This window comes from Equus quagga, chromosome 4 (assembly GCF_021613505.1).
Source record: "Equus quagga isolate Etosha38 chromosome 4, UCLA_HA_Equagga_1.0, whole genome shotgun sequence".
Taxonomy (NCBI): Eukaryota; Metazoa; Chordata; class Mammalia; order Perissodactyla; family Equidae; genus Equus; species Equus quagga.
Window position 1 is genome coordinate 49,737,704 of NC_060270.1, and position 24,225 is coordinate 49,761,928.

General features: G+C 42.9%; 1 protein-coding gene across 2 annotated transcripts in view; it reads left to right on the top strand.

Annotated features, from left to right (window-relative positions):
• The first annotated feature begins 1,847 nt into the window (after positions 1–1,847).
• Positions 1,848–24,225, top strand: part of LRRC31 (leucine rich repeat containing 31) — a 30,775-nt gene continuing 8,397 nt past the window's right edge. The window contains exons 1-8 of one of the 2 annotated variants that reach the window (XM_046659431.1): positions 1,848–1,936; positions 3,485–3,738; positions 8,900–9,043; positions 17,174–17,341; positions 19,775–19,942; positions 20,168–20,335; positions 21,136–21,303; positions 23,955–24,122. In XM_046659431.1, the coding sequence (XP_046515387.1) occupies positions 3,549–3,738; positions 8,900–9,043; positions 17,174–17,341; positions 19,775–19,942; positions 20,168–20,335; positions 21,136–21,303; positions 23,955–24,122 (1,174 nt within the window). In that variant the 5' untranslated portion in view covers positions 1,848–1,936; positions 3,485–3,548. The remainder of the gene's footprint in view (positions 1,937–3,484; positions 3,739–8,899; positions 9,044–17,173; positions 17,342–19,774; positions 19,943–20,167; positions 20,336–21,135; positions 21,304–23,954; positions 24,123–24,225) is intronic. The other variant, XM_046659432.1, reaches the window with a different exon arrangement.

A 24,225-nucleotide genomic window follows, 5' to 3' on the forward strand; every position in this document is an offset into this window, starting at 1 on the left:
TTCAAAAGGAGTGGAGATAAACACATGTTTACCTCTACCATGCTTTTTAATAGAAGTTCTGTCATCCTTTTGATAAATTCCTTTTCTGCTTAAATTAACGGAGAATAGTAGTATCAACTAAAATGCTAGAAATATATCTACAGTAATGCATTTTCAAGACAAGAGTTTTGAATAGGGCTGAATTAAGCCCATCAGACGCATAACTCAAGACACTGCCTGCCACCCGGTTACTTTAGAACTGAGTGACTGAGGTAAGGTTTTAAAAATTACCTAAGGTTTTTACTTTATACTTATTAACCTATTCAGACATATTTAGGCAAGGATTTTAAAAAATAATATCATACTTGTATATACATAAGAAGGAAAGTAGAAACAGAAATTGATTAAGGTATTCTTCCTACAACTTCTTTACATTTAGAGTCCTAGTCCTCCGGATCACATTTTTTAATATATATATTCTTTATTTTCAATTGTGGTAAAAAAACTCTCACATGACATAAAATTTACCATCCATCATTTTTAGATGTACAGTACAAGAGTGTTAAATATACTCACGTTGCTGTGCAACAGATCTCCAGAACTTTTTCATTTTGCAAAACTGAAACTCTGTCCCCATTGAACCTCAGCTCCTCCGCCCCCGCCCCCGTCCCGCCCCCTCCCCGCCCCCGCCCCCGCCCCGGCCCCCACCACGCTCCTTTCTGTTCCTGTCAGTTTGACTACTTTAGATACCTCCTGTCGGTGGAGTCATGCAGTATTCGTCTTTTGTGACTGGCTTATTTCACTCAGCGTCATGTCCTCAAGGTTTATTCATGTTGTAGCATGTGTCAGAATTTCCTTCCTTTTTAAGGAAGTAAGTTTTGTGGAGAAAGGAAAGTGCATCTCCCTTTAACAAGCAACGCTGGAAATATATTCGCTCTGAAACGCTGGATCAAAAACTTTAACGCTGTTGAAAGCATTCCTCAAAAATTTTAAATATATGTTAAACCCAAACCTAAGGACAGAAAAGAAAGGAAGGGTATTCCTCACTTTTGTAAAAATAAATAAATACAAGGGAAATACGATATCAAATATATATTATCCTTGTGGTTTCACGGCAAATAACCTCACCCACAGATAATGTGGTAACTATCAGAAGTAACTGCTTAACTAGCATTGTTAAGTGGAACTGAAATGCCAGCCCTTAGTTTTCCCAAAGGGCTATTAGTGCCTCTGAGCCTGGAAGGAGAGACAAAGCCCAGCGTTTAGCTGCTGTCGCCTGGTCGTTCTGTTGTGATCTGCAGATTTCCTCAAAGTCGGTTTCCAGGGTTGACTGTCACAGAGTAAAACCGAGTCCAGAGACATGGTGCAAACGGAAATTTTGTGTGAGCCGTGTTAGAGCTTGAATTGGCACGGGAAGCCTGGGCACTTGTTAGAGTTTGTATATAAAGAGGAATTGCCCAAACACATAAAAAAATATATACATATTCTCCCGGCGAGAGCATTAGACTCCTGTGTATTAAGACATATGCAGCTGCTTGGCCCTTTACACTCACACGGCTGCTCCTTTTCGGGGTCCCTGGGAGCCTCCTGGCTCTTTGCTCCTCTTGCATTTCTTTCCTTCCTGCCCTCCCTGGTTCTGCCACAGTTCTTTTCTTTTCTGTTCTGTTTCTTGGGGCCTGTATTGTTTCCTGCCACCCCTGGCTCCCTGGCCCTTCCCCTTCTGCCCGCAGTGGATTCCTCTGCACAGAAAACTCAGCGGCCTCCCAAGCTGGGTGGGGTTCACTTGAGTAAATCACCACATCCTGGAGCTCCATCCAGCAGTGTTTTCTTAAGACCTGGAAGCTGGAGTCAGCGCATTAGGGGGGAAAAAAGTGAAACCATTTACTGGGATGGCTTTCCAGAGAATGTTTCTGTATAAATCTGCAAAAGGTGAATTTGACTGAAAATGGCCATGGAGGTAAGTCTTGGGTGGGGACCAGAAAACCAGTGAAAGGAAAATAGCCCACGGGGTGAAGGTGGAATCCAGGTGGGGCAGCCAGGCCTGCAGGTTGTGGCTGGATTCGTGAACTAATGGTCTTTCTTTCTTTCCCATCTAACCCACTGAGTCTCGGTCCGCTGTGGGGCTGTGGCCTAGGACAACTGTCTGGTTCCATTGCTGTCTATTCTTGGGTAAACCTGGGCTGGAATCTGCTCTAATTTGAAAAGGATATTAAAAAAAGAAAGAAAAAGAAAAGGATGCCCAATTGTGACTTCTAAAATAGTACTCCAGGTGTATGGAAGTTTCTCCCCAGGGGTGGAGGCCGCTCTGCAAGGTCATTTTCAGGAGCCCCTGTGCAAATGTTTCTCAGCCATTCTGCAACATAGCGTTACAGAAAGACCTATTTTATAGGGAGGAAGCCATGAACATTGTAATTTCAAGAATACCTATTAAGCCCTGGCCCAAAGACAGGATCTAAATTTTGTTAACAGAATCTGAAGTTCCATTACACTTTTATCCCTTTAGTTTAAATCTTTAACTCTCCCTTAAAAGGTAAGCAAATCCCAGGAGGGATAACAGATTGACCCTTAGGAATCAGACCAGACCACGCCCCCAACCTCTGTCCCCCACACCCCTTGCTCCGGGCAAACCAGAATTCACTCCTGGAGCCAAACCCAGGCTCTTTTAGTTCTTCATGCCTGGGAGCTTTTGAGCCTGTTTTTTCTGCCTGGAACACTTTCCCTTCTCTTCTCCTTTTAGCTAACTCCCAGTTCTTCAAAACCCAGGCAATGTCAGTCACTGCTCAAAGTCTGTTCTCCAGGCAGCCTTAGTCCAACCGTGTGTTCCCTGACTACTTGGGTCTCTCCTTCCTGACAGCCCTTATCCCCATGTCATCACTGACATAGAGGTCCATCTTCCCACCAGGTTAAGACTCCATCAGAGATATGAGCTGTGTCTTGTTCATCATGGAATCTCTTGCATCTGCCCACAGTATGTTCTGTTTCTGGAGTGAATGAAATCTTGATCGCCAATGTGTTTTCAATGGTGGGGGAGAGGGTTGCAGGGGGGTGCAAGGCTGGAGTAGAGAAAGTGAAAATGCCTGGAGAAAAGGAAGCAGCATGCAAAGAGAGGAGGCTGGGGTCACTGAAGGCAAACTCCTCTGGGTGACAGTTTTGCAAAGGGCCAGACAGCTTAGAGAACATGCTAAACCCTCTTTTACTACCGTCTCTTAGAAGGTAACTCTCATGGCTGAAATTTAAAATGTATTGGCACATCCGATGCATTTGCCAAAGTGGTGTTTAATGACTTGTATCTCATGCAATAAAATAGGGCAAAGTTAAAAACTCAAATTTGCTTTAGATCTCTATCTGCCACCATCTGTTGGTTCCCGGATCCTTGGTTACATCGTTCTTATTTTTACGTTAAACATTACCAGTAATAAAAACACAAAGAAAAGGGGGAAATAAAAACTCACATAGGGAAGTTCTGATTTCACACGGGCCTGACAGAGTCTTACTTTCTTCTCAGAAATCCTAGAGAGCAAAAAACAACAGGAAGATGTCCTATTGAGAAACACCCCCTCAACTTGACCATGAGTCAGACAAGCAAGAAAACTCCCTCAGATGGAGAAAGTAAATCCGAGACTTCATTTGTCAACAGATTCCTCAGGGGCTCAAACCTCGGGTCCTCCAAAGCTGACAGCAGGAAAGAGAACAATGACCCTACAACAGCTGATTTCCAGCCCAGCGACGAGACACGGAAGACAGCCGCCTTAGACACTGGTAAACTCCTGACTGCTATTTCTTTGTTTTTTAGAATAATGTTTTCCCCTAAAGAGATCATATGGGTTAAACCAAACCTAATATGAGTCTCTGTTCTAAACATTTATTATATTACATAAATGCTTTAAATAGTTCACTAATTTTACTTTTGAATTATCAAAAGTAGTATACTACTACAGAAAGGTTTAGAGAAAATATCTTATTTCCTTTCATTCTAACATGAATGCCCATTTCTTTCAGCTTCTTTTCAATCTTTTGTTCGTATGCATGCATTTATGATCAGTCAGTCAGTCAAGAAACATTGATTGAGTAGCTACTATGTCCCAGCCACTGCTGTGTTAAAAATATAGCCATGAAAAACAGGACCTCTAGTACACAAAGAACCAAATGCAGACATAATTTCAGTGTGATGAGTGACATGAAGGAAAATAAAGCAGGCTCAGGAGATGGAGGGTGACGGGAAGGGGTGCTCTTTTAGATGGTGTTGGAGGAAAGGAGTCTGATTTGTTGGCATTTGAGCAGAGATCTGAATAAAGTCAGCCGTGGAGAGTGAATGAAACCAGCCACATAGATATCTGTGGGCATAGCTTTCCAGGCAAAGGGAACTGAAAATGCAAAGGCCCAGGGTAGGACTGAGCATGGAGTACCTGAGAGCCAGCCCGGAGGTCAGGGATGCTGGAGCAGGATGAGAGATGGGGAGAGGACCAGGGTAGTAGGAAACAAGCCAGAGAGGCAGCTGGGGCCAGAACGGGCATCTTTTGCACAGTTATTACAGCTTACAAATCCCTCTTGAGCTTACATGCAGCTGTGATCCTACTCCTGGAACGAATTATTATACTGCTAAGTTCCCACGTTGCTACATGATGTTTGTATTCCTAATTTTATCAGCTGCAAAATACTCCATTGCACGCATCTGCCATAAGTACTTTAGCTCCTTCTTGCCCTTCGTGACCATCTTTCCCTCTCCCCTATTTCCTGCTTACTGTAATTCACCTATGTTTTTTAGTATAAATTCCTAGAACAGAGATTACAAATCCAAGGATTATGAAAATAAATATTGCCAAATCTCTAGTTATGTCATGCACAATGCCATCAATATATTTTCTGTTAGCTTAAATATATTTTTAAAACATGTTAAACTTTCTATGCAAACATATGCAACAGTAGAGAGAACAGCATGAGGAGTCCCCATGATCACCCCCCTCGAACATTATCAACCCAGGGCCAATCTTGTTTCATTTATACCCACCCTCATTTCCATCACATTATTTCCATCAAATACCGAAAATAATGTCATTTTACCTGTAAGGAGATTAAATATATTTTAGGAAATAGAAAGCTAAAGTCTACCTTTAAAAGAAAATCTCTATCAGAAAATTGTTGTTTTCTGGTCCAGAGTAGGATTTGGAGCTTCAGGCACGTGGTTAATGAATACCCAGAACCATGATTAAAGTAACAGTGCCCGCCCAGGCAGCGGGTTATTCTGGCTGGGCAGCACCAGCCACTCAAGCTGTGCGTGGCATTTCTATTTCCATTTCTCCCAAAATTCAGTGGCTCCTGGAGTCACATTAATTCTGGTTCCTCCTCTCCGCTGCTGTTCTGCTCTCACTGCCTTTGCCCGGACCACTGCACCAGCTCCCCAACTGGTTTCTCTGCTTCTTGTCTTGCTCTTTAGCCAAGCTGTCCTCCACACCGCTATGGGAAGTCTTTCTAAAGCACAGATACGATGGCGTCTCTCACCTGCTTGACATCCTTCACTGAGTCTTTCTTGCCTTAAAGAGAAAGACTACACTCCCAAGCTCGGTCTTCAAGGTGCTGGCATTCAGTTGGCTGCCTCTTCATGACCTCTGCATTCCTCCAACCTCACGTTCATAGTTTGCTCCTGACCTTCTGATTTACTTGCAGTTTCCTGAACTGGCCACGTTTCCCCAAGTGGTTCCCTCTGCCCAGGAAGACCTCCCCTTCCCGGTTTATCCCTCCCTCACATCCACCTACCTGGCTGACTCCCACTCACCCTTTGAGGTGCAATTCATGCCCCGATTTCTCTTGGAAGCTTGCCAAGACCCACCCACTGGACCTGAGGTGCTTACTGTCGCCTGCCTGTGCTTCCATGCACTGGTGCATGCCTCCACCATTGCACGTCGCCTCTGTATGGTGACTGTGGCTTTCTTGTCTGTCTCCTCCATAAGACAGGTAGCTCCTTGAAAACAGGAACTTGTTGTCTTGGTTCCCTGTACAGCAGCACCCATGTTACAGGCATGTAATAATGTTTTATGAAAGCACTGAGATTCTTGGTCGTAAACAGCAGAAACCAACCTTATACGTTTAAGTTGGAAGAAAACTTAATGAGAAGATACTGCTTAGCTCCCAGAATCATCCGGAGAAGAAGAGCTTGGTTCAGCGGTAAAGCAGCCAGGAAAAGACCCCGAATTACCCCACAGAACTGCTCATGTGTGATCACCTTGTACCCTCCACTGAGCACCGGCCCTCCCACCTCAGCTGGCCTGTAACAGCTCTGCCTCATCTGTTTTATATATTTAGTGACATAAGATATCTTTTGAAGAAAGAGTTTCATAGATTAAAAGAAAAAAAATGTATACACACACACACACACACACACACACACACACACACAGTCTGTAAGGAGATGTGTAGTTGGTACTCACATTTATACTTAGGTGTTTTGATAAAGGTTCATGATGTTGATTTATTTTGGTAGTTGAGGAAGGAACTGTAAAGCTAATATTCATTCACTCATTCAGTGATTTATTCACTCAATTATTTGTTCATTCAACAAATATTTACAAAGTACCTCTCATGTATAAGGCAATGCAGAGTTCCATCTCCCTGGGAGGCCCCAGTAAATTTAAGTCACTACACTCCTGAGAAATGAACCAGGCAGGAATTATAGTCTCCATTTCGCACATGAGTAAACCAAGGCTCAGAGAAGTTCAGTGACTTGCTCACCCGCTGGACCCACGATTTGAACCAGGTCTCCCGTTGTGCTGTCCTGGACTTTCCAATCATATCAGACATTACAGAGCAACCAAGTAGGATGTGGTCTGAGAAGAGATTTCTGAGTGGGTCAATTGCTAGGGCATTGTTGGTGACCTTTGAGAAACAATTTATTTGGATAGGTGAGTGTGGCAGCCAGAATGCAGAGTATTGGTAAATGCGGTGAAGAAGCGGGGCCAGCAAGTACAAACCATCTTTCCAAACATTTGACAGTGAAGGAAGTTATTGACAGAACAGTGACTTGAGGAGAAAACAAAGAAAAAGAAGGTGTGGTGGGGCTAGAACATGAGCATGATTGTAGGTTGAGCCCATAGAGATAAAAAGCTTAAAAACAAAAGAGAGAAAGCAATAAGATAACATGCAGAGAAGTGTTTTGAAACACAAAAATTTTAAACAACACCCACACTTAATGGGCTTTGGTACAGACTGTTCTGGGTTCAAATTCTGGTTCTGCTACTCACTGATTAAGAGTCTCTCTGAGTCTCAGTTTCCAAATTTATGAAATAGTGTAATTGTGACTTCTTGCATTGCGTTTACACAAAATGTCCTGTACTCTCTGGCATGTGAGAGGCAGTCCCTCCCCGTCCCCCATCCCTACTCTCGTCTGCTCCACTCAAATGAGGGTTGCCAGATGAAATACATGCACTATTTGGGATATACTTTTACTAAACAATGATTCCTTGATTAGCTGAAGCTTAAATTTAATTGGACGTGCTGTTTTTGTTTTTCCTAAATCTGGCAACCCTCCCCAAAATAAAATACCTTGTGTCCAGTGTGCCGTGATGAGAATGGAAGGCCGGGGGGAAGATGTCAAATGGTGGATGCTGCTGCCTCCTACTGGTGGAATGTGGCAACACCAACCACCCCTGCAAAGATGTGCACTCTGCAGGCGGACAGTACACGCTGTGGAGGAGAGGTGGAGTTTTTATTATCCTGCTAATATTTTGGTCTAGATTTATTACTACTGTAATCCTACTATCTTTTAATTTTCACGACTACCAATATATTTCTTTTTAGCTACGTCGTTTTACATTTTTTGGTCAGGGTTAGTAGATTAATCACTGCACCTTCAGAACTATACTCTTTGTATGTGTTTTAAATTGTACGTTTTCACTTTCAGACCCTCTTCAAAGTCACTATCAGCACATGCACATTCATTTTTCCTTACCGCGGGATAATGTGTTTTATATGTGATATAAATGCTGGCACATGAAGGAGGTGAGGCGCTTGTGCATAACAGGTGCTCAAGAAAGTTATAGCTGGGGCCGGCCAGTGGCAGAGCTGTTAAGTTTGTGCTCTGCTTTGGTGGCTGGGGTTCTCCAGTTTGGATCCTGGGTGTGGACCTACGCACCGTTGGCACGCTATGCTGTGGTAGGCGTCCCACATATAAAGCAGAGGAAGATGGGCACGGATGTTAGCTCGGGGCCAGTCTTCCTCCAAAAAAGGAGAAAATTATAGCTTTTGTTCTTATAGTGATGTCATGCTAATGTAGCATTATTACAGAGGAACTTGGTGAGGGTGCCGTGTCAGTGGTCCCTAATAAAAAGCAGGGCAAATGAGGCTTTCTGAATGTATTCTTTGGCAAGAGTTGAGGAAATGCAAAAGCTCTTCCTCGCACTGCTCTCTCTGGATTTGTCACCTGAATGCTCTAAGAAATGGGCCTCAAGTGCTCCACCCGCTGCCTGTAGCCATCTCAAGCTCGTGGGCATGACTGCACTGCTTCCCCTCCTTCCTCTGTTTGGTCAGGAGGCAAATTCCTGTGCTGCCCCCCAGCAGCTGCATTCACCAAGGATGTCTGTGCAACGATAGCCAGCAGCGCTCGTCTTGAATGCTGTGCTAACATGTACACCTCTTCAGCCAGGAACACAACTCCGTCTACACCCTGAGGAGCCCAGGCCAGGCCATGAAAGAAAAGCCATTGAGCTCCTCAGGCTGCTTTGTACGAAAAGGGTCCCTGGAGAGGTCAGTGTCGAGCACCTGGCAGCAGGAGCAGAGGTGAAGTTTGTCCCTGGTAAAAGCTTCTTCTTCCTCTTTGAGCTTTCACAAGGGGCCAGTTCAGGGTTGTCGTCCGTCATTCCACTTGTCTTCTTGTGCTTGTTATGCATCTGTCATTAACTGCAAATTCTTTTTTATTCTTGTAATACAGCTAAGCTTCTCACCTCAGAAATGGACTTGGGATCCAGAATGGAGAAAAATGAGCAGTTCCTGCAGAAGCTGGGCAAAAAGGCTGTTGACAAGTGTCTCGATCTGAATAACTGCAGATTAACAACAGCGGACATGAGGGAAATGGGTCTGTATGCAGCTGACTTCACACAGAGGAACATGGGGTCTCTAGGTCAAGATGAGCAGGGAAAACACGCTCATTACTCACTTGGTATCCCGAGGTCTGCAGGGGGCACTAGACAACTCAGGAATAGTGGCTGCACCACTATTTGTGTGTGAGTGTTTATTGAGGTTATGATAGTTTACAACTTTTGACACTACTTTTTTTTTTAAAACAAGTTAATTAATCCTTCCTCAATCTTCAAAGATTTGAGCTGGGTCCGGCCCAGTGGCACAGCAGCTAAGTTTACACGTTCCACTTCTCAGTGGCCTGGGGTTCACCGGTTCAGATCCCAGGTGTAGACATGGTACCGCTTGGCAAAGCCCTACTGTGGTAGGCCTCCCACATATAAAGTGGAGGAAGATGGGCATGGATGTTAGCTCAGGGCCAGTCTTCCTCAGCAAAAAGGGGAGGATTGGCAGTAGTTAGCTCAGGGCTAATCTTCCTAAAAAAAAAAGTTTGAGCTGAGTTTAGGAGGAAGCATTGTTTGTTTGTTTGCTTTTTCTGAGCAATTTTACCTCCCTACTAATTGCCTCTTGCTCCCTGAAAAACATCTGTTCTCGTATATGATATGAATTCATGAAACTCATCCATAAAATTGAGCCCTGCTGGGAATATAAAGGGCTTTTGTGTTGTTTAGTTATCTGTGAAATGAAAAGTATACCGGCAATTATTGCTTACACCTTTTGTGCACAAAAGTGTAATTACTATTTGTTAAAGCTGTGCAGGAGTTTGGTTGTGAAGAAATCCTTTCTTACGCCACCATCACCACCTTTTTTCCCCCTCTTTTTCTCAGATACCTTAAATCAAGCCTTTAATCAAATTAGATGTGTTTACCAACAGACAGGTACCAAACGAGCTTTGTTTTGAGTGTATGTGTGTGTGTGGGGGGGTCCCTCGACTATTTTAATTGAAATCCATGCCACTATATTTGGAACACATGTCTTAAAAGGGGACCCTAACTGTGCCTGTGGTTCCCAAATCCCTGTGTGTCTCAGAATCACTCACAGAACTTGTGGAAATGCAGGCACTTGAGTCCACCCCAAACCCACTGAATCAGAATCCCTGAGAGTGAGCCCCAGGAATTTTGGGTGTTTTTTTCCTTCTTAATGTGTTCAATGGACTTTTATACTTTAGAAAGTTAGGATCATGGTGAACAAGACGAAATTGCTTAAGTGCTTTGAATGCTGGTAAAAAGAAAACAATTTTTCACTTGTAAGTGTGGCTTTAGGATGTTGGAAAGGCTGGAGGAGCTGCAGCTGTAACTATGGAGGCTCCCCATGCTCCGACTGCTGTCACCATTGTAACGTCCAAGACACCGTTTAAAAGCAAGCAAGCAAGATGTTTACCCCTCTGCTTGGGCATTTCCGCTCTCAAGTCTTGTTGCTTCAGGAGATGAAAGTGGCCTTTGAGAATCTTTTTTCACAGAGAGTGACTTCACTTTTAACGAGCAATGGCAGACATTCAGACGGTTCCAATCAGGCTTTATGCCTGTCTAAACCTCCACATGTTGGTCCCTTTAAGTATAATGGGAGCTTTTTAAGGTGGTGATAGCTGGGTAATCAAGATTAAAAAGAAAAGTTAACAGGCACCCTCACTTTCAGCAGTCCTGGCCAACAGAGTGTGCCCCAGGCCTCCAGCCTGAAGATCCATAAGATGACAGGGTGATGGACATCAGAGGGTTTGCAAAATAAAAGGACTCGTACATGCATTACAGTGACAGTGGTAGTAGAGTTGCAGCAGTAGTATGACCACTTCCAATGCAATAAAGGAGGTCCTATGAAATCTTATGGAGACACTGCTGCATTTTCAGAGTGCAGTTACTTGCAGAAATAGAAAACATCCTGAGGAGGTGACATCAGCATCATAGCAGAGTAAGTTCTCCCAGTAATCTCTCCCCTCCGACATACAACAAAAAGGACATTCATACTCCAACAGAGGACATCCAGGCAGAACACAAAAGATGCCTGAGAGACCCACGCAGCTGTATGATGGAGGGTGGAGGGGCTGGAGCATCCCTTGGAGGAGGTAGAACAGGGTAAGATGAAACTTCCCTCCCTCCCCTAAAGACTTTGATCTGGACCGCAGGAGGCCTCTGAGAGGGAAGGAATGGGGGAGGGGACGTTTGTTCATGGAAACATCAAGGATTCCCTGAGGGCCCTTGCAGCCTAGAGGGAAGCCCTCTACCCAGGCGAAAGATTTTGCAGGGGGTGACCTCATCAAGCCAACACCCCAGGAAAACGGATAGTGAGAGCAGACCAAGAAAACCCGAGAGCATGAAAGAGAAAGTACCCCTCTCCCTCCCCCCCCCCACCAGCACCTGGGATCTCGCTGAAGGCAGAGGGCTCAGAATATGCAGCTCTTGACCCCCTGGCAGTGACAATAGGCAATAACTGCAACCAAACAACACCAGGATGTGAAAAAACAGAGCCACTCCCTCTAGCAATATCAAACATTTTATCGGATATCCAGACCAGAGAGAAAATAACAAGTACCCAGAAATACGTCCTGAGGACACAGAAATATGTAATCTAAATGACAAAGAATTCAAAATAGCTATCATCAAAAACCAGTAATACGTCCTGAGGACACAGAAATATGTAATCTAAATGACAAAGAATTCAAAATAGCTATCATCAAAAACCTCAACAAATTAAAAGAGGATGTAGAGAAACAACTCAATGACTTCAGGAGCTACTTCACAAAAGAGATCAAAACTATAAAGAAGAATCAATCAGAAATATTAGAGAGGAAAGACACAATGGAATAAATAAAACAAAATATGGATTCCCTGAACACTCAAGTGGACATCATAGAGGAGCATATCAGCATAATCGAAGATAGACATGTTGAAATGCTCCAGATAGAGGAGGAGAGAGAATTAAGACTAAAAAGAAATGAAGAAAGTCTCTGAGAAATAGCTGACTCAATTAGGAAATGCAACATAAGAATTATAGGTATTAAAGAAGAGAAGAGAAGGAGAATGGAGCAGGAAGCTTGTTCAAAGAAGTGATAGCAGAGAACTTCCCAAACCTAGGGAAGGAGATGGAAGTCCATGTGGAAGAACCTATCAGATCTCCAAAATATGTCAGTGTAAAAAGACTTACTGCAAGGCGTATAGTAGTGAAACTGGCAAAAGTGAATGACAAAGAAAGAATACTAAGGGCAGCAAGACAGAAGAAAATAACCTACAAAAGAACCCCTATCAGGCTTTCAGTGGATTTATCTGAAGGGACCTTACAGGCTAGGAGAGACTGGAATGACATATTCAAATCTTTGAAGGACAAAAACTTTCAGCCAAGAATACTCTATCCAGTGAAAATATCCTCCTATATGATAGAGAGATAAAAACTTTCCCAGACAAACATAAGCTAAGGGAGTTTGTAGCCATGAGACCCACTCCCTCAACAAGAACTCCTCAAGAAGGCCTTCATACCTGGAAAAAAAAAAGGGAGAAAGGGGTTGCAAAGCATGGAGGAAGGAGATAAGTAGGTAGACAGAATCAGAACAGGATAGCAAATACTCAAGCATAGCATTAAAGACAAAGGGAAGGAAAACACAAAAAACAAAGATAATCTTGTCATTTTAACCACAAACTCATAACACAAGATGGAATAAGATGTGAGAAAAACAACTTAGGAGGAGAAGAGGAAAGGGACTGACTCGGTTTGGTCTAAGGAAATAAGAGGCCATCAGAAAAGGGACTTTTCTTATCCACGAGATTTTGAATACAAACTTCATGGTAACCACCAAACAAAAAAGCAGAACAGAGATGCAAATAATAAATAAGGAGAAAACAAGGAAACACAACATAAAAATCTACATAACTCGACTGGTAGACCAAAATACGCATGATGAGAAACAAAGGAAATGCAAGAGAAGTAGAAAATGAGTGATAAAATGGCAGCATCAAGCCCTCATACATCGATAATCACCCTAAATGTAAATGGATTGAATTCTCCAATAAAAAGACACAGAGTGGTAAGATGGATTAAAGAACAAGACCCAAAAATATGCTGCCTCCAGGAAACACATCTCAGCTCCAATGACAAACACAGGCTCAGAGTTAAGGCATGGGAGATGATACTGCAAGCTAATGGCAAACAAAAGAAAGCAGGTGTTGCAATACTTGTATCAGACAAAGTAGACTTCAAGATAAGACAGGTAAAGAGAGACAAAGAGGGGCAGTATATAATGATCAAAGGGACTTTCTATCAAGAAGAAATAACTTATAAATATCTATGCACCCAACACAGGAGCACCAAAGTACGTAAAAGTAACTATTAGCAAACCTAAAAGAAGTTATTAATAATAACACAATAATACTAGGGGACCTCAACACTCCACTCACATCAATGGACAGATCATCCAGACAGAGAATCAACAAGGAAACAGTGGAATTAAATGAAAAGCTAGACCAATTGGACTTAATAGACGTATATAGAACACTCCATGCAAAAACAGCAGAATACACATTCCTCTCAAGTGCACATGGAACATTCTCAAGGGTAGACCATATGTTGGGAAACAAGGCAAGCCTCAATAAATTTAAGAAGATTGAAATAATAACAAGCATCTTTTCTGATCACAATGCTGTAAAGCTAGAAATTAATTATGAGAAAAAAGCTGAGAAAGGGACAAAGATGTGGAGACTAAACAACATGCTATTGAACAAGCAATGGATCATTGAAGAAATTAAAGGCAAAATAAAAAACTATCTGGAGACAAATGAAAATGAAAACATACCATACCAACTCATGTGGGATGCAGCAAAAGCCGTATTAGGAGGGAAATTCAATGCAATACAGGCTCACCTTAACAAACAAGAAAAATCCCAAATAAGCAATCTCAAACTACACTCAAGTGAATTAGAAAAAGAAGAACAAACAAAGCCCAAAGTCAATAGAAGGAGAGAAATAAAAAAATCAGAACAGAAATAAATGCTATGGAAACAAAGAAGTCAGTAGAAAGGATCAATGAAACAAAGAGCTGGTTCTTTGAGAAGATAAATAAAATTGACAAACCTCTAGCTGGACTTACAAAGAAAAAAAGAGAGAAAGCTCAGATAAATAAAATTGGAAACGAAAGAGGAGAAATAACAATGGATACCACAGAAATACAACGGATTATAAGAGAGTACTACAAAAAACTATATGCCAACAAAATGGACAATCTAGAGGAAATGGATAAATTCTTAGACTCTTACAACCTCCCAAAGCTGAATCAAGAAGAAATAGAGAATCTGAATAGACCAATTACAAGTAAAGATATTGAAACAGTAATCAAAAGCATCCCAAAGAATAAAAGCCCAGGACCAGATGGCTTCCCTAGGAATTCTACCAAACTTTCAGAGAGGATTTAATACCTATCCTTCTCAAGCTATTCCAAAAAATTAGGGAAGATGGAATGCTTCCTAACACATTCTACAAGGCCAACATCACTCTGATACCAAAGCCTGACAAGGACAACACAAAAAAGGAAAACTACAGGCCAATACCACTGATGAACATAGAGACAAAAATCCTCAACAAAATATTGGCAACCCGAATACAGCAATACATCAAAAAGATCATACATCGTGATCAAGTGGGATTTACACCAGGGACACAGGGATGGTCCAACATCCGCAAATCAATCAATATGATACACCACATTAACAAAATGAGGAATAAAAACCACATGATCATCTCAACAGATGCAGAAAAGGCATTTGACAAGATCCAACAGCCATTTATGATAAAAAACTCTTAACAAAATGAAGATAGAAGGAAATTACCTCAACATAATAAAGGCCATATATGACAAACCCACAGCCAACCTCATACTCAATGGGGAAAAACTGAATGCCATCCCCCTGAGAACAGGAACAAGACAAGGATGCTCACTATCACCACTCTTATTCAACATAGTACTGGAGGTTTTGGCCAGAGCAATTAGGCAAGAGAAAGGAATAAAAGGAATGCAAATAGGGAGTGAAGAAGTGAAACTCTCACTGTTTGCAGATGACACGATCTTATATGTAGAAAACCCTAAAGAATCCATTGGAAAACTATTAGAAATAATTAACAACTACAGTAAAGTTGTGGGGTACAAAATCAACTTACAAAACTCAGTTGCAGTTCTGTACTCTAATCACGAACTTACAGAAAGAGAACTCAAGAATACAATTCCATTTACAATCACAGCAAAAAGAATAAAGTACCTAGGAATAAATTTAACTAAGGAGGTGAAAGACTTATACAGTGAAAACTATAGGACATTATTGCAAGAAATAGATAATGACATAAAGAGATGGAAAGAGATTCCATGCACATGGATTGGAAGAATAAACATAGTTAAAATGTCCATACTACCCAAAGTAATCTACAGATTCAACGCAATCCCAATCAGAATTCCAATGACATTCTTCACGGAAATAGAACAAAGAATCCTAAGATTCATATGGTGCAACCAAAGACCCTGAATTGCTAAAGAAATCCTGAGAAAAAAGAACAAAGCTGGAGGCATCACAATCCCTGACTTCAAAATGTACTACAAAGCCATAGTGATCAAAATAGCATGGTACTGGCACAAAAACAGGCATACAGATCAACGGAACAGAACTGAAAGCCCAGAAATAAAACCACACATATATGGACAGCTAACCTTTGACAAAGGTGCCAAGAACATACAATGGAGAAAGACAATCTCTTCAATAAGGGGTGTTGGGAAAACTGGACAGCCACATGCAAAAGAATGAATGTAGACCATTATCTCACACCATACACAAAAATAAACTCAAAATGGATTAAAGACTGGAAGATAAGTGCTGAAACCATAAAACTCCTGGAAGATAATATAGGTAGTACACTCTTTGACAATGAACTTAAAAGAATCTTTTTGAATACCATGTCTTCTCAGACAAGGGAAAGAAAGAAAAAATAAACAAGTGGGAGTTCATCAGACTAAAGAGCTTCTGCAGAGCAAAAGAAACAAGCATCAAAACAAAAAGGCAACCCACCAATTGAGAGAAAATATTTGCAAATCACATATCCGATAAGGGGTTCATCTCCATAAAATATAAGGAGCCCACACAACTAAACAACAAAAAACAAACAGCCTGATCAAAAAATGGGCAGAGGATATGAACAGACATTTTTCCAAAGAAGACATACAGATGGCCAATAGACACATGAAAAGATGTTCAACATCACTAATCATCAAGGAAATGCAAATCAAAACTACACTAAGATATTACCTTACGCCTGTTAAATTGGCTATAATCACTAAGACTAAAAATAACATGTTGGAGAGGGTGTGGAGAGAAGGGAACCCTCATACACTACTGGTGAGAATGCAAACTGGTGCAACCACTATGGAAAACAGTATGAAGATTCCTCAAAAAACTAAAAATAGAACTATGATATGACCCAGCTATTTCACTACTGGGTATCTACCCAAACAACTTGAAATCAACAATCCAAAGTAACATACGTGCCCCTATGTTCACTGCAGCACTATTCACAATAGCCAAGACATGGAAGCAATCCGAGCACCCATCAAGTGATGATTGGATAAAGAAGATGTGGTATATATACAATGGAATACTACTCAGCCATAATAAAAGAAAAAATCATCCTATTTGCAACAACATGGATGGACCTGGAGGGTATTATGCTAAGTGAAATAAACCAGACTAAGAAAGACAAAGACCTGATGATTTCACTCATATATGGAATATAAACAAACACATGGACAAAGGAAACAGTTGAGTGGTTACCAGGGGAAGTGGGGGGCTGGGCACAGGAGGTGAAGGGGAGTGCTTATGTGGTGACAGTCAAGAAATAATGTACAAATGAAATCTCACAATGATGTAAACTATTATGAACTCAAATTAAAAAAAAAAGAAAGCATCCCAAGAAATAGGAAATGTAAATGTCACAATTTCCACAATTGCACTGCCGAGAGATCCCTGCTTTGTTGAAAGTCAACATGCCTACCCCTGCTCTATTCTCTTTCAGCGCAAAACTGTATCTTGTGCATATAGGCATGGAATCCTATTTACTACAAATCACGAATTACAGATGCAAATATGTGTTTTCTTTTCTTCACTTCTAGTTGCTTTGCTGCCTTTTCTCCCAGACTTGGAAGAACTGGATATTTCCTGGAATGATTTCATAGGAGGAACCCTCCATTTAATCACCCAGCAAATGCATCTTGTCAGCAAGTTAAAAATCCTAAGGCTGGGTAGTTGCAGACTTACCACTGATGATGTTCGAGCACTGGGTATGATGAATGCTTCCCTTAAAAGACGGCTTCACTTGAAGCATCTTTGCAGCCTGACCCCCAGCTGCCCCTATGGGTGCTCAGAGAGAAGAGCACTGTGCATGATGCAATGCTATGCTGAGCACTTGCATAACTTGTAAGGTGCTCTGTAACCTGTACCTGCCATTGTGCTAAGTCCTGGGACAGAGAAGAGAATAAGGCTGACCAGCTGCCTGCTCTGATAGAGTTTAAGTGGAGATAATTGTAAAACTTGCTCACTCGGGATCTGTTACCTCATCTGCAAAATAGAGGAGTTGGGGTAGATAATAGTTAAGTTCTTTTCCAATTCCAAAATAATCTTTTCTATCTTCCACTTCCATTTTAAAAAATTTATCAAAACAAGATTTTCAATTAAAAGCAATGGTTTAAGTAGAACTAGAATCTCAAGTTAGTTTATATACTGAACATAGAATAACATAGAACATAGGGTAAGATGGGTCATGCTACCAGCCCAACTGCTTTACTAAAAGGCTTGCTGGTTTTTAGATGTCATTAATGTTTTTTTAATTCTCTTTTTGGTATGAAGTTTTTTATTTCAATGACGTATTTTGATCATTTACATCCTTGCAAAGATTTCTGCAAAAACAACATAATTCATGCCAAATGTCTTCTCTCTAGTCCCTCCCTAGGAGACGGGGGCCAGCTGATGGCTCCTGGCCCTCCCTTCCTATAGTTGAGGAAAAACATCATACATCTCAGAGCTGGCCAGATCCTAGTCCCACTTCTAACTAGCTTTGTGACCACGGACAAATGATTTAACCTTTCTGAGCATCAGTTTTCTTATCTCTGAAATGGGGGTGAATTCATGGGGTGGTTAAATAATTTCTGTGAAGTACCCACTATATGCCTGGCACTTAGTAGGTGCTCAATCATTGGTAGTTCTTCCTTTCACTATTCCCTTATCCAAAATTCCCTTTCTGTGGTTTCACATGATTGATTTAGGCCCCCCGGTTAGCAGCTGGTTATTGTGTAGCAGAGTCACAAATTTAACATACTGTTACTCGGGCATGAAAAGAAAATGTCATTTATTTTCTATGGTTAATCTTTTTCATGATCCTCCACTCTTAAGAAACCAGGAAATGGACTTTCTGCCCTGCGCCCCACTCCACACTTCTCTGGTCCAGGAGAGAGTCTGCACCTTTGTCGCTCTCATGTTTTTTGCTCTCTCCCCTCTCCCAGAGTCTTTCTCTTCTCTGGAAGGACTTCTGCATCCTCTCCCATCAGAAGGGGCTTTCGTTAGCCTGACTGGCAGATGGAGTACAGGGAGGATAAATGGTTTTCTGATAAGAGAACATAAATCAGGAGGCGTTTCAACATTATTACACCTGTTACAGTTGCTTAGTGCGGGTGGGCAAATGCCTGGCACTCCAGGACCGTGTGCCCTGCAGTCATAGCTAAGCAATCATGCACTCTTTCACCCCGATCCTGGGGGACACTTCAGGGCTATAGAAAGCCACCTGCAACTGACTGGTGATGGCGCACAAAATAACACCTGTGCCGGGAAAACATGCATTTTCACATGGGGCTCCTGGACTCTCAAAACCTTAATCTGTACAACGAATAACCAATGGGAGAAGTCTAAGCCCAGTAGTAGACTGTGGAAGAGAGGCTTCTGGACACAGGGGACTTTCCAGCACTCTTAATTGTTTGGTGTTAATACTGACTGCACATCGAGAAGTGCGTCCTCCACGTGTGTGGCCCTCCACCCTCTTCTGCTCAAGGCAGTGAAATCATTCCTAAGGCTGACCTCTCTGTCACTTCCCCTCTCCTCTCCCAGCCTCCACTCCGTAGCCCTTGGCTGCTTTGCTTTGTGAAATGGACTCAGAAATGTCATTTCACCTCTCTCCCTGCACCCTCATCTACCCACAAAGGCTCTGTGTCTGTTAGGAGCTGCTGGGGCCTGATGCCTTATTATTAGTTCCCCTCAGCAATGGTTGTTCAGTTGTCTGTGATATTCTTGGTGTCCACGTGAGCTTTACCCCTGTGGTGGCCAGGGCCCTGCCTGGCCTCACTGCTATCTCTGGCCGAGCTTCCCAGCAGTGCTGATCCCAGACAGGTGGATGCCAGGAAATAGATGGACTAGTCCAAATATTTTCTACCACAAAAACAACTCAGGAAAACCACCCTGCTGACAGGTGGATTTTGTTAACAGTAATTTTTGCTCATAGGCGTGGCTTCAGAACTTCAGAGAGATTAGAACTGCTGTGTCTGTAAATAGGGAAACTCACCCTGTGGGGGGTGGGCCGGAACTGGACCCTTTTCTCGTGTCTGTTCCTTGGCATCTAACCAGCCCCAGCTTCAATATTCCATAATTGATGGTGGGACTGATTTTGAAACCAATTCCCTGCTTTGTGAACTAGCGATCAACCTGATCTTTGGGCCCTTTTACAACAGGAGACGCAATTAAAGTGATACCTCAACTTGAAGAGCTGAATTTGTCCTGGAATGGTAAAGTGGGAGGAAACTTGCCTCTCCTCCTTCAGAATTTCCAAGAAGGGAGCAAGATACAAACGCTTGAGCTTGTGGATTGTGCCCTCACGTCAGAAGATGGGGCGTTTGTGGGTAAGTGGAATTTGGAAGAGTCCTTCCCAGAAAAGAAAAAAGTGAACTGCCCATCATTGGATAGGTGAGGAGTCTAAGCGGCTGTTGTCTCTCACCCTGGATTCTAAGAGCGGCTCACTACATCCTTGGGTCACTGGAAGCTGCACCCCCCTCCTGCCTGCCTCGACTTTCACACCTTGCATTCTTACTGAGTTGCTCTCCTTGCTTGGATTCCCTTCCTTCCAGGTCGGTTGCTGCCTGTGCTGCAAAATCTTGAAGTCCTTGATCTTTCCATTAACGGAAACATCGGCGGCAGTGTAAACAGTATTGCTCAGGGATTAAAGAGCACCTCAAATCTGAAAGTACTCAAGTTACATTCATGTGGATTATCACAAAAGAGCGTCAAGCTGTTGGGTGAGTTAGCTATATGTGTGTAAGCATATATATGTATACAGATATTTAATTTTAGTTTTAAGCTGTTAGGAAATAAAATATAAACAGTGGTTGTATTGGAGAATGAGATTATAGGTAATTAAAATCTTCACGTTTTATTTATTTTCTACATCTTTTACAGTGAGCATATACTTTCATGATTACAATAATAACCTTTTAAAACAGCTGACTCTGAAAAGGCCAGGATATTTTAGGTTTGAGATAGACTCTGGGCCAAATAAAAGTTTCTGTGCTCCTAAAGCTCTCTATTTTTCTCTTGCTTTTGAAAACATCAGCATTATTTTCTGCTCAGTGGTAGGAAGGAATTGGTACTGATAAAAAGAATGGCTTCAGAGGCATCTGTAGTTAAAACTTGCTCCTCTAGATAAAGCAACCCTATTAAGGGAGTATATGAAGTGAAATTGTGTTTTTCCCTTCAACTTACAGAGCCTGGAAAGTCCTTCTCACTGGCAGTTTGAGTAAGTCTAGAATTCTGTGAAAATAAATGCCAGTGCTCAAGAGTAGCTGGAGGAGAACCAGACTTGCAGGATTCCATTCAAAACCGTTGCCCATCAGTGCAGATCACAGGGAACACGCATTTGAGGCCGTGGTCAGGCCCAAAGAGGGCTAGATGGTAGGAAGTCTAGAGTTATTCCTCCATCTTGGCTTTTGTCAACCGCATGTGTTTTCTCAGTCTTCCTTCTGCATGCTGCCGCCTCCCCTGCTCCCCTCCCGCCTACCACCTTGTAATTGTCAGAATGGGATTTTGACTTTCTTTGTAGATGCTGCTTTTGGACACTTGGGTGAGCTGAGAAAATTAGACCTCTCCTGCAACAAGGAGCTGGGGGGAGGCTTTGAGGACTCGGCAGCTCAGTTGGCCACGTTGGAGCGTCTGGAAGCCCTGGATCTTCACCAGTGCTCGCTAACGGAGGATGACGTGGTGTCACTGAGTAAGCACGAGCCTCAGGGCCAAGGGAGGACTTTTGGAGCCTTGGCTTATGTTTGGAAACTTGGAAAACTTGAGACGTACCCTTAAACTTACTGTTTATGAAGTTATGGGAGGATCAAACCACAAAAGTTGTGTGAATGCCCCAATGTAGCGTTTGTCATGTGTTAAGTGCCCAGGCAATGTTAGCGAATCTACATTCCTCCTATACACGTCTGCAAATGAGAGATGTGGCACTTGAAGGAGGGAATTTTGCATTTATGTTGCTGTTTGGAAATGAATCTGTTAGTGTCACAAAGTTTATTACAAACAGGGATGTAGAGAGAAAGCTAAAACGAAGGGTGTTGAGGCTTTCAGACTAACAAGAGAAGTCAAGTCACTTAAGTACAAATGAAGTTACAGAAAAAGTCAGTGGGGTGGTGCGTAATGGGTGTACATTACAACTTCAGGTAACTACACTTACTCTCCTGCCGCAGACACAGCCCTGTAATTACAACGTGTAATGGACAAATGCGGTTTCCCGTAACAAACAGCAAGCCTAGCCTTGAGATTGAGGGTTTTGTTCCATTTGCGGCCACAGAAAACCTTCAAAATACATCCAGAATCTGACTGTGGCTCACCATGTAGACTCCACTACCCTGGTCTAGGCCACTGTCATCTCATGCTTAGATTTTTGTGAGAGTCCAAATGGACTCCCTCTTCCTCTGTCACTCTGACTTCATTCTCTCTACTCCTTCCCCTCATTGACTCTGCTCCAGCCACACTGTCTGTGCTGATCCTCATGTACACCAGCCATGCTCTGTCCCTGGGGCCTTTGCCCTTGCAATCTCCAGAGAATGAGCTCCCCTCGGGTAGGGGTGTGTCTTCTCCAGCATCTCTCCATTGCTCAAGCACAAGGTCTGGCACATAATTGGCACCCAGTAAATGCTTGTTGAATTTCAGATCGATTGAATGAATGACTCAATGAAGAACAAGAATGAAAAGAATTTTTTAGTACAATTTGGGGAGGAAAACACTAAAGTAGATTTTTAGGTCTAATATCTATCTTTTAGACCTGGTGAGTTATTTCCTAGACTCTTATCCCTCAATTTGGGAAAATGAGAAGTGTTCAAGACTTTCGTGAAGATTTTAAAGTAACAAAATCCCTTTTTGGGCTCCAGGTGGAGCGTTATGGGGTATAACCATCCCCTTTACTTATGAGGGTCAGACCTGAGGAGGCACTCCTGAGTTATCAGTCCACCACATCCGAATAATGAATTTCCCTTGGTACAACTGAACAACGCAAATACCACATCTCATTTCTCAGAGGAAGATTAAAGTGTTGGAAGACCTCAATTGTTACCGCTAGTACGACAGAGGGATGAGCCTCTCTTATCTAGATTCGCAGCCACCAACATGGGTGAACAGCCCTGGAACGCCAGCAGTTCTTTAATAACTGTAGAAAATTGCATTTTTCTCCTTCTGTTTAATTTTTTAAAGATGGCAATGAAAATGCATCCTGCTTATACCTCTGATGTTAAATAATTTAACATTCTTTCACCTGATCATTCTAGATATATCTCCAAAGAAATGGAATTATAGATCATTTAGCCAACAACTTTTGATTGATCTTCTAATTGTATGAGGCACTCTGCTGTGGACTGAGGGGAATTCACAGTCGAGGAGCTTCCATCTGGTCAGGGTAGGACTCAACCAAGGACACGGTGAAATATGAAGTGCTGTGGGTGTTAGAAGAGGGAGAAATCCTTCCCTCTTGAGATCACAGTGCCTGCCTGCCTTCCCTTCCCCTCTCCTTCTGTGTCCTCCTTCCTTCCTCATGTAAACGCTTGTGCCTCCGATGTCCCAGGTTTCGATGCACACACAGCTCACCTTCAGTGAGGGAGGACAGAAAACCGACACACACACAAACAAAAAGATCACAAAATGCCGTGCTGTGAGAAAAATAAAATTGGGTGACGTGATAGGGACGATGGGGTAACTGTGGCTTCAATGGCCCTGGGAGGCTCTGAGGGGGTGAGCCAGCCCCCCAAAGGCCCCAGGATACTGCATTTCCCACCTTGGGAAGAACTGGGGCAAAGCCCTGGAGGCAGGAAAGGTAGTGGAGAGAGCGAAGGAGGGTCACACCTGGCATAGCGGGGGCCCTCCACACCCCTTCTAGTGCTGTCACCAGCACTGTCCTGATTGCTCAGTTCACTGCCTTCCTGGTACTTAGCAATCATCTTCTGAGAAACGAATGATAAGAGCGAACAGTTACTCAGCAGTTAGTGTCCCACACACTGTACCCAGCCCTTTCCATATACCAAGTGGTTTTATCTTCCCTATGACTCTGAAGTAGTATTGTTATTAAAAACTGCGGTTCAGAAAAGTTAAATAACTTGTCCAAAATCACACAGTTCTTTGGTGGCAGAGCCAGGATTAGAAGCCAGTCCTCTCTGTCTCCAGCGTCTTTGCTCTGAACTTCCAGTCCGAAGAGGCTTGAAGTAGGAGAGCCCAGGCTGCATACCGGGCAGAGTGACTGCTGTGTGTAGTGTGGGAGGTGGGCGGGGCTCAGACTGGGGAGGGGTGTGCCTGTCAATCAAGATTGTGGGAACTTACCGCCCAGAAGACCCTTGGCGAGATGGCGCCCAAAACCTGTCGCGGGTGGTGTTTTCACAGCTCAGGTCATCCCCTTACTCTCGAGTCTTCAAGAACTGGATTTATCCTCCAACAAAAAGATGGGCAGCTCTTCTGAACACCTCCTCAGCAGGCTCCGATTTTTACCGACACTGAAGTCGTTGCTAGTCAACAACTGTGCTTTGCAAAGTGAGACCTTCAGCGCCCTGGGTAAGAGAGGTCCCCAGGTCCCGCGGGCCTGGGGCAAGGGCAGCTGCCGCGGAGGCCGCTCTGCCCCACAGAGGAATTTCAGCCCGAGGCTCAGCCACAGACA